Source organism: Sycon ciliatum, chromosome 4 (genome assembly GCF_964019385.1).
Source record: "Sycon ciliatum chromosome 4, ocSycCili1.1, whole genome shotgun sequence".
NCBI lineage: Eukaryota > Metazoa > Porifera > Calcarea > Leucosolenida > Sycettidae > Sycon > Sycon ciliatum.
This window is the reverse complement of record NC_088646.1, coordinates 37,437,424-37,450,151: the sequence shown is the minus strand read 5'-3', so window position 1 is coordinate 37,450,151 and position 12,728 is coordinate 37,437,424. Positions and strand designations below refer to the sequence as shown.

At 50.0% G+C, this 12,728-nt stretch overlaps 2 protein-coding genes across 2 annotated transcripts in view; one reads left to right on the top strand and one right to left on the bottom strand.

The window, feature by feature from the left end:
• The window catches only part of LOC135815988 (uncharacterized), a 33,711-nt gene that overhangs the window by 5,743 nt on the left and 15,240 nt on the right, over positions 1 to 12,728 (top strand). The gene's annotated exons all lie outside the window — the stretch shown is intronic.
• LOC135815989 (protein lin-9 homolog) lies at positions 4,065 to 6,208 on the bottom strand. Its single transcript, XM_065329345.1, has one exon. The coding sequence runs from the start codon at positions 6,084 to 6,086 to the stop codon at positions 4,362 to 4,364; it is 1,725 nt and encodes a 574-aa protein (XP_065185417.1). The 5' UTR covers positions 6,087 to 6,208; the 3' UTR covers positions 4,065 to 4,361.

Sequence of the window (12,728 nt, the reverse complement as noted above, 5' to 3'; positions counted from 1 at the left end):
TCCGTGTCATTAAAATTGTCGCTGCGCACATCGCAACATCGCAATTTGAACGCACGTCTTGTTCAGCACATTGTTAAAGGGGAAGTTAAGGCAAAAATTAAAATTTCACCAGTTGTAGTCTTCGGGGTGCTGAATCGAATGGTCGTGGTCCGAGGAAGCTGAGACGCTCCCTTCCTACTTGAATCCCAATCGAACTCGCGCACTTCCACCGAAACTGGGTGACTGCGCCCTACTAGATGGGGATTTGTATGCAAAATGTCACTAAAAGCGCCATTTCGTTCTTATAAAAGCACGGATGACCGCGATTGGCCCATATGTTGTAGTCTTTTGGACGCTGAGTCGACTGGTTTTGGTCCGAAAAGGCTGCGATGCGGCGTTCCTCCTTTATTCCCAATCGAACATGGTTGAAGAAGCGGTCACGTGCTCCTGCGTACACCAGTCACCTGGTCACCGTGCCTGCAGGGTACAACTTACTAGCCTGTTTGACCTTTTTTGGGTGCAGTCCTGTCACTCGAGTTGAACTCGAGTTGAACCTTGGTGTGAAAGTTGTCACCTGCTGGCGTGGTGACCAGGTGATTTGGGCACCCAGGACCACGTGACCGCTTCTTCAACCATGTTCGATTGGGAATAAAGGAGGAACGCTGCATCGCAGCCTTTTCGGACCAAAACCAGTCGACTCAGCGTCCAAAAGACTACAACATATGGGCCAATCGCGGTCATCCGTGCTTTTATAAGAACGAAATGGCGCTTTTAGTGACATTTTGCATACAAATCCCCATCTCGTAGGGCGCAGTCACCCAGTTTCGGTGGAAGTGCGCGAGTTCGATTGGGATTCAAGTAGGAAGGGAGCGTCTCAGCTTCCTCGGACCACGACCATTCGACTCAGCACCCCGAAGACTACAACTGGTGAAATTTTAATTTTTGCCTTAACTTCCCCTTTAAGTGCTGAAGGGCCTGCCCCAAACTCTGATGAAGACGTCGACCTTACCTGAAAGTGCAGCGAAGCGGGAGGCCACAAACTAAATCTTGGTCCGTCGACAATGCTCTGCCTCAATTTCTAGCTGATTTCTTTGCCCTTCGAGTGGACAAAATAAAAATTCGAAAAATCGCACTGGGAAGCGACAATATTAATGACGCGGAGGAAGTAAGAATAAATGTTCACTTGAAACCCATGTTATGATTATGAAAATATGAGAGTTCATTCTTGTAAGTAGTATATTCTTTTACACGACCACGCTATAACCGATACGCACTGTAGTAACTGAGCATGAGATACTTTAATCTGTATAGTGTAGGTCTGGAAGAAATATCTGGCATGTAATAATTTTGTAATGTTGGACAGCTAGGTGCGTGACATACATCATTACAGTCATGTGCACCATGTCATCTCCCCCGACCGCGACCCTCCTCAGTCAAATCCTGGACACGCCACTGCTTGGTTGTGGATATATGGGGGGGGGGGGGGGGGGTGGGGGTGGGGATGAATGCAGCACTCGACCTAAACTATATCCTATTCTGTGCACCAAGCGCTAAATTTGGTGCCGGCCGGCTTTGTAGGGTACCACTGCATTTGATCAACCAGACGTCAAGTGCATGTGATAATTGGGACCATTTGCAAGCCGTGAAACGGCAAGACGAATGAGGAAACTGTGTTAGAATCCCATCCTGACCACGCGAAGCACACTGGTGTTTGATGAGTTCGGAGGGGTCTACTCGTCATGACCACAACGAGTGTTTTTTTTTAATCCAGTGCGTGCGATTTCAACAAAGATATGGAGAAATGCACAGTAAATTGCACCTCCTTTTGTGACTTTTCTCAAATTTCCAAATGTTTCATGCACTCCTGTTTGAATAAAGTATGCTGACGAATATACAGTGTACGAAGGCAAGGCACTTTCTCACTAGACAAGTGACGTTTGCTAATACTTGGTCCGCCAAGTTACAATTGGCGCTTATCTTCGCACTTGATTTTTCGGTGTTCTGCCTGTGTCATACCGCATGGAACCACCGATTCACCATCCGAACACAACCATAGACCATTGCATCCGACAACATGGCTGCATAAACCACCACAGAAGTTGTGATCGATTCGTTGAATCTTTTTGAATGGAGCTGCCACCGACGAACACTTCCGTCACCGCAATAAAAGGCTGCAACCTCCGCTCCAGTCCGTAAACCAGATCAGGATGTTCACACTTCAGAGCGATGGCGAATACAGTTTCTGCCTGCTTCCAGCTGTCTGGTGACAAGGATGGTTTTCTGCGGGGAGGTGTAGAAAAGTTGAAAAAGCGCATTGCTAGCTTGAATTTGAGTAGTCGCACTGTACATCGCCTAGTGAAGAGTTTTCACCAGCAAATCACCGACGAAGAAACTACAGATCATATCGACATCTCCAGAATGCGAGACCAATCCGACGGACACACTCTGAAGCTCAGAGAGGACTTGGCAAGGGAGCTGATCAAATAAAACACCGACTCCTGAGGGAAACTCTCGTGTAAATGACTTGCACGGATCTCGCAGAAAAGAGCTATGCCTGCTCCAGAGTTAGTGCGACAATGGTGCAAGACGTTAGGTGCTTTAGGCACAGGTGCTACATCAAGCAGAAGCTATCACTGCACTACAAGCACCAGCGGCTTGCGTGGGTGCTGATCAGCAAGTACGACAAGCGCAAGAGGCGATTTGAAAAACTGCCAGTGATGTGGTGTTGCCTTTTTGCCTCAAAGAAAGGCCTTATTGCGACGAACGAGGATAACACATACAGCCACCACACGGGTACTCTCACTCAGCTTCTGAGCGGCAATATGACAGGCACGACAGGTGACTGCCTTTGAGCGTGATTCGAGACGAAGAGAAGTATAACAAGCTATGAAACGTGCTGGATTGAATGTTGTGAGCTCTTCCTCCAGCGACGATAGTGGCGAGGAGGACGTGTAACTTGCTAGGATTTTCGGCTGAGTTGCTTTCTGACATGTAAAGTATCATATACATAGCGTTTTCTGATCGTGCCATGCTTCGAATATTTGTATTTTCGTTTTGCAACAAGAGTGGAGATAAGTGGCAATTTTAACTTGGCGGATCAAGTAGGCCATTCACACGACGTCCAAACTCAAATTTATCGTACATTTCCAAGGATATTTACTCCCATACAATAAACTTGGACACACGCTTACAACTGATTTTTGAACTTGGCCGGGGCCCTAGTGCTCACGATTATACTTTGCACACGAGCAAAAGTGCCGGTGTTGAAATTCACGATTATACTTTGCACACGAGCAAAAGTGCCGGTGTTGAAACTCCCGATTATACTTTGCACACGAGCAAAAGTGCCGGTGTTGAAACTCACGATTATACTTTGCACACGAGCAAAAGTGCCGGTGTTGAAAGTGCGCCATGCAAATGTAGTGTGGGGGATAATTTTTCAAACGGGAATTTCAAAATTTAAAACCCACGCCCACGGGTACACGCCCAGGTTTGCAGGCATACCTCTGCATACGCACACACACCATTGGACCATTGGACGCCCATCGCCAAAGGCGATGATAGCGATGCTACAGCAGAAGCCATAGCAGATTGTGCTGGGATTGCACCATTCAACAACTTGCAAGGCTGAAGAATTGACCGCCACTATTCAGCCTGGTCTACACCACACAGCTATGAAGTGGCTTTTTCTGGCCAGTGAATCCCTACTTTTTGGTCTTTTTTCATTTTTTCCCGCACACACATCACACCACATACTCCAGCATGCACTGGCTGTTGGTAACCACCCAGGAGAATGAAAGAAAAGTCAGGAGAAGTCTGAGAAAGAGAAGAAAGACGTGTGTGACCATAATCGTCGGGAATCGAACCCGCAACCTCTCGATTGGAAATCGCTGCACATACCACTGCACCATATGAGACACACACACACACACACACACACACACACACACACACACACACACACACACACACACACACACACACACACACACACACACACACACACACACACACACACACACACACACACACACACACAAACACGCACGCACGCACACACACACACCAGTCAATCAATATGTACACGGACACTGTACTCACTGAGTAGAGATTGACGTGAGGCTAGGCTAGAACTCAGTCTAGCATTCAAACAAGCACGTCAACCAGACACCGCATGCCGGCTAGCTGGACACCTGCGCAGCGCTGCAGTGATGGAACGTACCGGTGCCTGGCCAGGACTGACAGATCAGTTCAAGATACGGACAATACATGACTTCTTGGAGGGGACGGAAGGAGAATGGCTTTGTACAATACTGCCAAACGCAATGTGTCACGGAACACCCAGGACACAGGGCAGCAGCGATCCAAAACGAAAGCGGTTATCAAAACGCACCCGGCTGTGCAGGCACAGGGATGAACTGCTGCTGCGCTTGCTGTGTTGTTTGCGCTTGGGGTTGTACCTGCATGTCTTGCTCTGCTGGCCGAGTACTGGAGCTGGCGTTGGTGGGCGCCATGCTGGGTAGAGCCGACAGGGATATTGTGTGCAAGTGACTGCTCACAACTTGCTGGCCAATTGCAGCTGCCGACGCTGGTATGCTGGCAGGTTGTTGCTGTTGTTGTTGTTGCTGCTGGGCTGCCGGTGTCTGCTGCACCTGCAGCGTTCTCGGCGTCTGCTGGAAGACTGGTTGCTGGAGCTGCGATGCTGTTTGTGAACTCTGCTGTTGCTGCTGAGAATGCGGCTGTGGTGGTGGAGGTGGTGCCTGTGGTGGCAGTGCTTGCAGCTGTGATACCGGTGGTGGTGGGGGTGGCGGTGGCTGGTGAGGCTGCGCCGGCGGTGGCACTGGCTGCAGCTGCGCCTGCGCCATGCTGTACTGGTAAAGCGAGCCGCGCTGATAGAGACCGGTCATGATGTGCTGGATGTGCACCTCAACACTGTTCTCAAACATCCCAACATTGGACGCTGAGACAATGTTTGGGTTGCTCTTGAGTTCCTGCAGCGACTCGTGGATGCAACCCAGCTCATACGCGTTGACCGTGTTCCCTCTACTTGCCTCTTGAAGTTGCAGAAGGAGTGACACAAGTCTTGTAATCAGGAGCACCGCACGATCACTACGCACACGTGGAGTCCCGTTAGGACTGACGTTGAAGCTGTCAACCATCTGAGACGCTCTGTTGTTGCACGCATCCGGTATGGACATTGGCAAATCAACACTGTTGGGATTCAGCTTTCCACACCACATGGTCACCCTGGGCATGGTTTGATTCAGATGCAAGTTCAGAGCCTCCAGATCGAGCAGCACGTAGGAATACTGCTGCTGAAACTCTGCACTGCGCGGCTGCTGGATAAGATCCAGTCTCTCTGCTTCGGAGTTGAGCTCCTTGAGTCGGTTGATACGCTCGCGCTTGAACGACAGTATCTTAGTCAGCTGAGCCACGACACGTAAGAAGTCCGTTGGGAAGCCACGCAGCATTTCCGTGTTGCCGGTGCCGTTCGTTGAGCTCGCAGGGACCGACTGTTTTGCGATGGGCGTGCTGTTGTAGATTGGCGTGACACCCTGTGCTCCCATGTGTGGGTCGTTGAGCAGTCTTGGTAGAGAGGTGCCACCCGGAGTGCCAGTTACCAACTTGGGCGGTGTCAGGCCGGGCGTGAATAATGGACTGAATTGAAAATTGTGCTTTTCATGAGAAGGTGGGATGGGAGGCATCGGTGAAATAGGCATCGTCTCCACACGCGAGTTACTCAGAACATCGCAGTCATGTACATTGTGAGTCCCGAGACCTTTCCGATCGAATCGTATTCTGTACTGTCCGTTGGCCTGGTCGATGGCCTCCACAACGCCAGTGAACAAACCGAACATGTTCTCACTAGGAGAGCCATGTAACCAAGCTGTTACGTTGGTGCCGATTGTGAGCGCCGCCGGAATCTCCCGCGGCAACTCCATGTTCTTGTAGTTGAACGACCCGACCGGCTTGTTCGCTCGGAGGGTTCGGATCAGTTTCCGCTTCTCCTCTAGAGAGCGCCGCTCCTGAGCCAAAAACGCTGCCGAGCAACGTCTTGGCTTGCCCATTAGTCTCCGCACGTGCCCCCACTGGGCTTTGGTCAGCATCCGCGTCTTCAGGTTGGGGAAGCAGGCTTTTAGAAGACTTGAAAAATCGTCGTTGTCGTTTTCAAAGAGAGGCTTGTCTATCGTAGAGTAAAACCATTCGTAGCAGCAAAACCTGTAGGCCTTCGGCAACCTCAAGAGGCTATGTAGACGACGTCCAACACACGTAATCGTTTGTCGGTCCGGTGGAGCGGATGATGAAATCGCACACACACACACACACACACACACACACACACACACACACACACACACACACACACACACACACACACACACACACACACACATTCATGTGCACAAACATAATTGCAGACACTCCCACGCCCCGTCTGTGTGTACAACGACATCCTCACGCACGCACTCACAAACAATCAACGCATATGTTTGGGGGTTGCCATGACTTCAATTTGATTAAAGATATTAAATGTAATAGTATGTGATGATAGCCCAGTTCCAAGAAAGCAAACGATAATAGTTGCGCCATATCATCACATTCGATCGTCAGTGATTCATGCTGCCCACCGGGGGCAGACGCACCGAACGGCCAACCGAGGGCTAGCCTGCAGCTGCCAACCGTGGGCTGGTGACACGAGCGGCCGGCGAGGCCAACAGCCATCCCACTGAGGGCTAAGTAATCCTGCCCACCGTGGGCCGTTAGCATACTGCCCGCGGAGGGCGCACAAATGGCCGACGTGGCCAGCAACCTGCCCGCGGAGGGCGCATGAACGGCCGCCGAGGCCAACAGATTACCCATCGAGGGTTAAAGCATACAGCGCAACCGAGGGCGCGCGAAGAAGCGTATAGCCCAAGCAAGGGCGCATGATTATAGCCCAACCGAGGGCACATGATTATAGCCCGACCGAGGGCGCATGATTATAGCCCGACCGAGGGCGCATGATTATAGCCTGACCGAGGGCACATGATTATAGCCCAACTGAGGGCGCATGATTAAAGCCCGACCGAGGGCGCAAGAAGAAGCGTATAGCCCAATCGAGGGCGTGCGAACGGCCGCCGAGGCTAGCAACCTTCCTACCGGCTAAAGCATACCGCCCAACCGAGGGCGCTCAACGGCCGTCGAGGCCAATAGCCTGCCCACCGAGGGCCAAAGCATGCTGCCCACCATGGGCCGATTATATACTGCCCGCCGAGGGCTGAATCATACTGCATATTGAGCAAACGAACAGCCACCAAGGCCGACAACCTGCTCGCCAAGAGAAAAGCAAACTTCCGGCTAAGGCGAGACCGAAAAAAATAGAGATTCCCGGGCCCTCCCGCACCAAAATCGAGCCGTAGCCAATTTTTTTTTGTTTTTTTGAACAGTTCATACATGTACAGTACTGATCGTGTGAGTAGATCCGTGACGTGGAGTCACACAAACCCGAGCTTGTACGACTCCCTGATGTACAGATCAGGGCCATCGTTGGCCGAAATATAGAAAAATTGAACGGGTAAACCGTGTACCTGGTGTCTGTAAAAAAATTGAATAAAAATTACCGGAAAATTGTGTAAAAAAAGTTCAACATGGCATGCACACATATAGTCATGTACATACATGGGAAAAAATATAAAATAAAATTCGCCCGCCCGCACCAATTTCACACGGGTCCTGCCCGGGAATCTCGATTTTATTTTGGTCTCGCCTAAGGCCGAAATTTTACTGCCCAGCGAGGGCAAACGAACGACCACCGGGGCCAAGAACTCACGCAACTACCTGGCATTAGGCGTCACACCACTCGCATACGATATAATGCCCATTCGCACCCAAAAAAGTAATAAACCTAGAAGCCATGGCACCCCCACTACGGAAGGTGTATTTGTACCCTCCGCATTATACCTATGCATATTCATATGATGCCGCCGCTACCTCATCAATTGCTCTGACCAGGGTACACGGTACCGGCTAGCAAAGCAGTATAAACTGTGGCTTTCACAGTATCCACGAGAACTCTCTCGCCTCGTACACATCCGCATATTCTCTTCCTACACAGGCATATAACCTCATACAAGCTCGCCAAGAACGCCCACACACTCACCGACACGCACATGCTCATAAGCACGCACCAGCATTCTCTCGACCGCCTCGCATTCATGTGACAGAGAATAAACGCCTGTAGACCACTACAAGCTGCTCGCTTGAGCCCACCTACTGGCCCGATCGTCGCCAATACCGCATACAGCCTGTCGGCCTACAAAAGCACATACCGAACCAGCGAACAGGCCATCTTGCCCAGCCCTGATGGCTGCTTTCGCCTTAGCCACTCTAGCAGTAGTCACAAACTCTCACCACCCGTACTTCTGCATCTCATCCATCACTTGACCCGATAGCATACGCGCCTGCCACGTGTACATGCACATAGGTACAGCACACGTCCATATCCTCACCACTGCCATACCTGCTGACTACGCGCTCACACTGCTCTAAGATGCTGGCGTTGGCCCACATACCAATCACTAACACTGATACTGGCCTGGAAAAGTGCAAACGGTGGCCATCAGTTCCAGGTTAGCTCATTCTATTGGCTACTAGCCTGCCCGGCGCTGAGCCATGCATAATGCGCCTCCAGATCGCATCTGGTGCGTATGCACGTGCAAGCTGGGGATCCAAGCCATAGAGCACTTTCCTCCTGCCCGATTTATCTTGGTGGGACGCGTGGCGGTTGTGGGCGCAAACTTGCACAACATTGTCAGCGAGCCTTTGAGCACATTGGTTTGTTGGCCAAGTTTCCCCAAAAAGAGAAGGGCCCAGGTAACACTGAACGAGGCGACGGTAGTAGACTGATGGTCAATCCAGGACAGGGTGGGTTGCCCACGCTATCAGCCAGCATACTGGTAGTCCTGGCCAGGCAATGTTATGTGCACAGCGTCAAGATATACCACGTCTTATCACCACACCGAGGTGCCATCTCACTCTCGGCCAGTGAGCCATAGAGTTGACGCAGGCGGCCGCCGCGCGAATGAATTGTTAATGAGGTGTTCAATGCAAACAAAACTAGACTCCAGAACAAAGCGTCGACCAGCGAGTTCATAGGCCGGTGGTGAGTGCGGAACAAATAGAAGCACAAGCCGTAATGTACTGATCGGGCGTCAAAAGGGGCACGCAGGCATTTTTTGTTCAACATATTCCGGACAGAAAGTATAGCATGACAGGCACAGATACGTCGGCATGAATGCGTGCGTGCACCCGGCAACCATGACTTGCCCCCGGCGGGGCGAGGGTAGGTAGTGAATATTGACCAACCATATCAACAGAAAGCAATTTGCTGCCGCTATTCAATGTCACCCACAGGCGACAGTGGTGTCAGAACCTGCGGGGCAGGGTGCACCAAAGCACCTTGTAGTAGTCAGAATTCAGAGGCATTGAAAACTGCTCTCCGTTGGTTACGTGGTATGTCGAATGTTCCTCACCGCACTCCCGCGCAGCAGGAGCGTCTCGTCCCCTCGGCGGTAGCAACAGCTGCTCTGCCAACAGTGATCCGATGGACAAGTACCATCCCGACTGATAAATGGTCTTCCGGATGATCAGCTACGCTATCAAGTCTGCTCTGGAGACGCGGGGTGAATTCGGAACTGCCACCGAGATTTCTGATAACGGTGGCCACGATTTCTAACGAACTGCTCTGGCCAAATTGCCAAGCGCAACGTTTGCGCAACTCGCGAACCGTGACATTACAATGATTCCCACGCGGTATGGCCCGCATAGCGGATGGGCCATCTCGTCTGCCCAGCAGTGACAACCGCTGCTCTTTCAACACTGATACGACGAACCCGTACGGTCCTGAACGACAACTGGGGTTAGGATGATGATGATGATGGGCGCGGCAAAACTGCTGCACTAGTACAGTAAGTATCGTTTATAAAGTGACCGGATATAATGATATACCGGTTATAGTGATAGAACACGTCAAAATCAAAATCAAATCAGAAAAAATACAGCTGAAATATCACTATATACACTATTATCGGCTATACCGATATATCGCTTATTGTGATGGACTTTAGGAAGCAAACCATATCAAATGTACAGGAAAATATCGCATATAATGATCAAGAGTGATGATCACAAAACAATTGTTTTTTTCGACGTACTCATGATCTCTTTTTGCACCAACCCATTATTTTACCTGCACACACATGTCCTTTTCTGGCTGCGCTACCCCTCGCTCCCTTTGTATGGTATTGTCCTTTTCTGTGTCTTTCTGCACGCTTTTTGTCCGTTTCTGGCTGTGTTGCCTCTCACGATGATGTTGCCAACTCACGGACATGAGTGGCTGTGTACGTACACAGCCACTCATGTCTATTTCTGGCTCTACGAAACTCGTTGGACACCGAGTACGCGAGTACGGATCCAGCTCAGGCTTTTTTTGTTTGGAGAACACGCTGAAGAAGCAGCCATGCCACATGATGTATCGAAGTACAATGTACAGTCTGTACTCGTACTGCACTGCCATGCACTGCTCTGTGTCATGCACCGGTACTCAGTCCGCGGAGCATGCATGCACTTTCAGCATGCTTTTTCCAGCGTGTACGCATCATTTCATGTGCAGTCATGTGCCATGTGTCGGTCAAACATGCAAATCGGCTATAGTGATGCACCGGATATAGTGATAAATTTTCGAAAATCAAAGGGGCACGTTATATCCGATATTTACTGTAACAGGGGAAAATGTGTAGCCACTCCCATGCCAAACTCAAAGTCGTATCCGCACGGCCCAGTTGATAAATGGATAGGGCTTCGCCTGTCGCTCTGTTGCCAGAGTTGGAGCTAAATGCAAGCACTATGCTGGACGTGCTGTGTACAATGGACACTTGGAAATCACTGCGACGACAACCAGCTCCAGTGAATTATTCCAGTTTGCATCTTGCCTTGAGTATCTTCGCGACTTGTGGCTTTAGTAAGTGAGTTGAGTTTGATATCTACTACTGTGATACTGGACACTGGATACTGTAAGTCTACAAATTCTCAGCACGTTTTAAATTTCAGCATCCGCAGGCCAAAATCCTTTTCGGCCCCATTAAAATTCAGCCTATACAGCTCCTGCCTGTATATCCTGTCATACTGTATAATGCATGTCACAATTTCAAACAAATCCATCCTGACAACTCTCAGCTCGATAGGCTCATCAGGGCCACTTCCATGTCCTTTACAAACTCCCGTATCATGCCTTGGAAACGCCACAACAACTCAATCTAGCATTTTTTTTCAGCTTCTTGCTCAAACTCAACCGATTTTCACGATTCTTACTGCTCTGAAAAGCTGAGGTCCATGCACTTTTTTATGCCCATCAGGCGTGCCCCGTGCTAAAGGGAAATCCCCTGGTATTTTCAAAATATAACACGGTCTGAAACCAGAAACTTCGGGCTTACCCTGTGCCGTGAGTTCCTTGTTCATCTCGTCGCCTCTAGGTTCATCTTTGTCCTGTCATTTTTGTTCTGTCATTTTTGTTCTGTCATTTTTGTCACGAAAAACCCACATCTATCCTGTATATCACAGTTCATTTCACTATGGTAGTATAAGCCACACCGACATTTATTTTTGGGGGGATTACAAGTGCTTAACCCTTTACCGGCAAGTTACTTTTGTATATGAAATCCATAACATTTAGAACGATACCAATAACTCACAACGAGGCCACATTTTGTATGTGCAAGTTATGTTTTATTGGAAGTCTAGTACTACTTCTTGACCATGGAAAAATTTATTTTCTGATACCACACACATACGCTGCTAAATTGGCACCTCTACGTCTAAACACGGAAATTGTACACATGCAAATCGTCAGAGTTCCGACATTGACATGATACTGCCAAAACAAGTCGACTTCGGAGCGGAAACAAACGCCATAGCCATCACAAACTTCAGTGGCCATGCCTCGCTCGCAAATGAGAGCAGCATCGCCCCAGAATCGCTGTCGGAAAGCTCCGTAAGGTCGTACGCAAGCCGCGCTGCGCTGCCGTCACTCAGGTACGTAGAAAGTCGATGGGCTAAAATTCCGTCTCTGGGAGACTGTCGACACGGGAATCGCTCTCCATGGCTTCCCCACCACAAGCACCATCAGATTCTTCCAGTTACATCACGACGACATCGTCTTCAGCGGCTGGCGCTCCCCATATTTGCGTGAGAATTTACTTGGCGTGCGCACCGCTCCGTAATTTGAAATTCGCTTGCATCGGCGGCTGGAACGAAGTATTTATCTATCTGTCGTCGGTCCCAGAGCGAATGACTGCTAGGTCGTCGTCGGAGAAGTCATCCGAGGACGAAAGGAACTCACTGCGCAAGAGAAAATGCACCCGACGATGTTTTGACGGAGGCGGACGGCATTGTCGGCGCGCGTGTATTTCCGTAAGTTTTCGATCGCGCAGTTCTCAATGAAATCAAATGGGACACGCGTGGATCTCTTCAGCTACCGATAGGATCATACCTAGGCCGTTTGAGGGCCACGGGAAATCCCCGTGGGCTGATGCTTCCCGTCATGCCAGGCATGATTTTGTATGCCTGTCGAATGCGTCAACGTTGACGCATTCAAGTATGGGGCTGCCGGTAAAGGGTTAAATTGCGGCTTATGTTCCGGAAAATACAATACGGAACTAAGAGAGAGAGAGACAGACAGACAGACAGACAGACAGACAGACAGACAGACAGAC

What these genes read in the sequence shown, in the direction of transcription:
- LOC135815989 (XM_065329345.1), bottom strand. Translation starts at nt 6,086, where the DNA reads ATGCTGACCAAAGCCCAGTGGGGGCACGTGCGGAGACTAATGGGCAAG.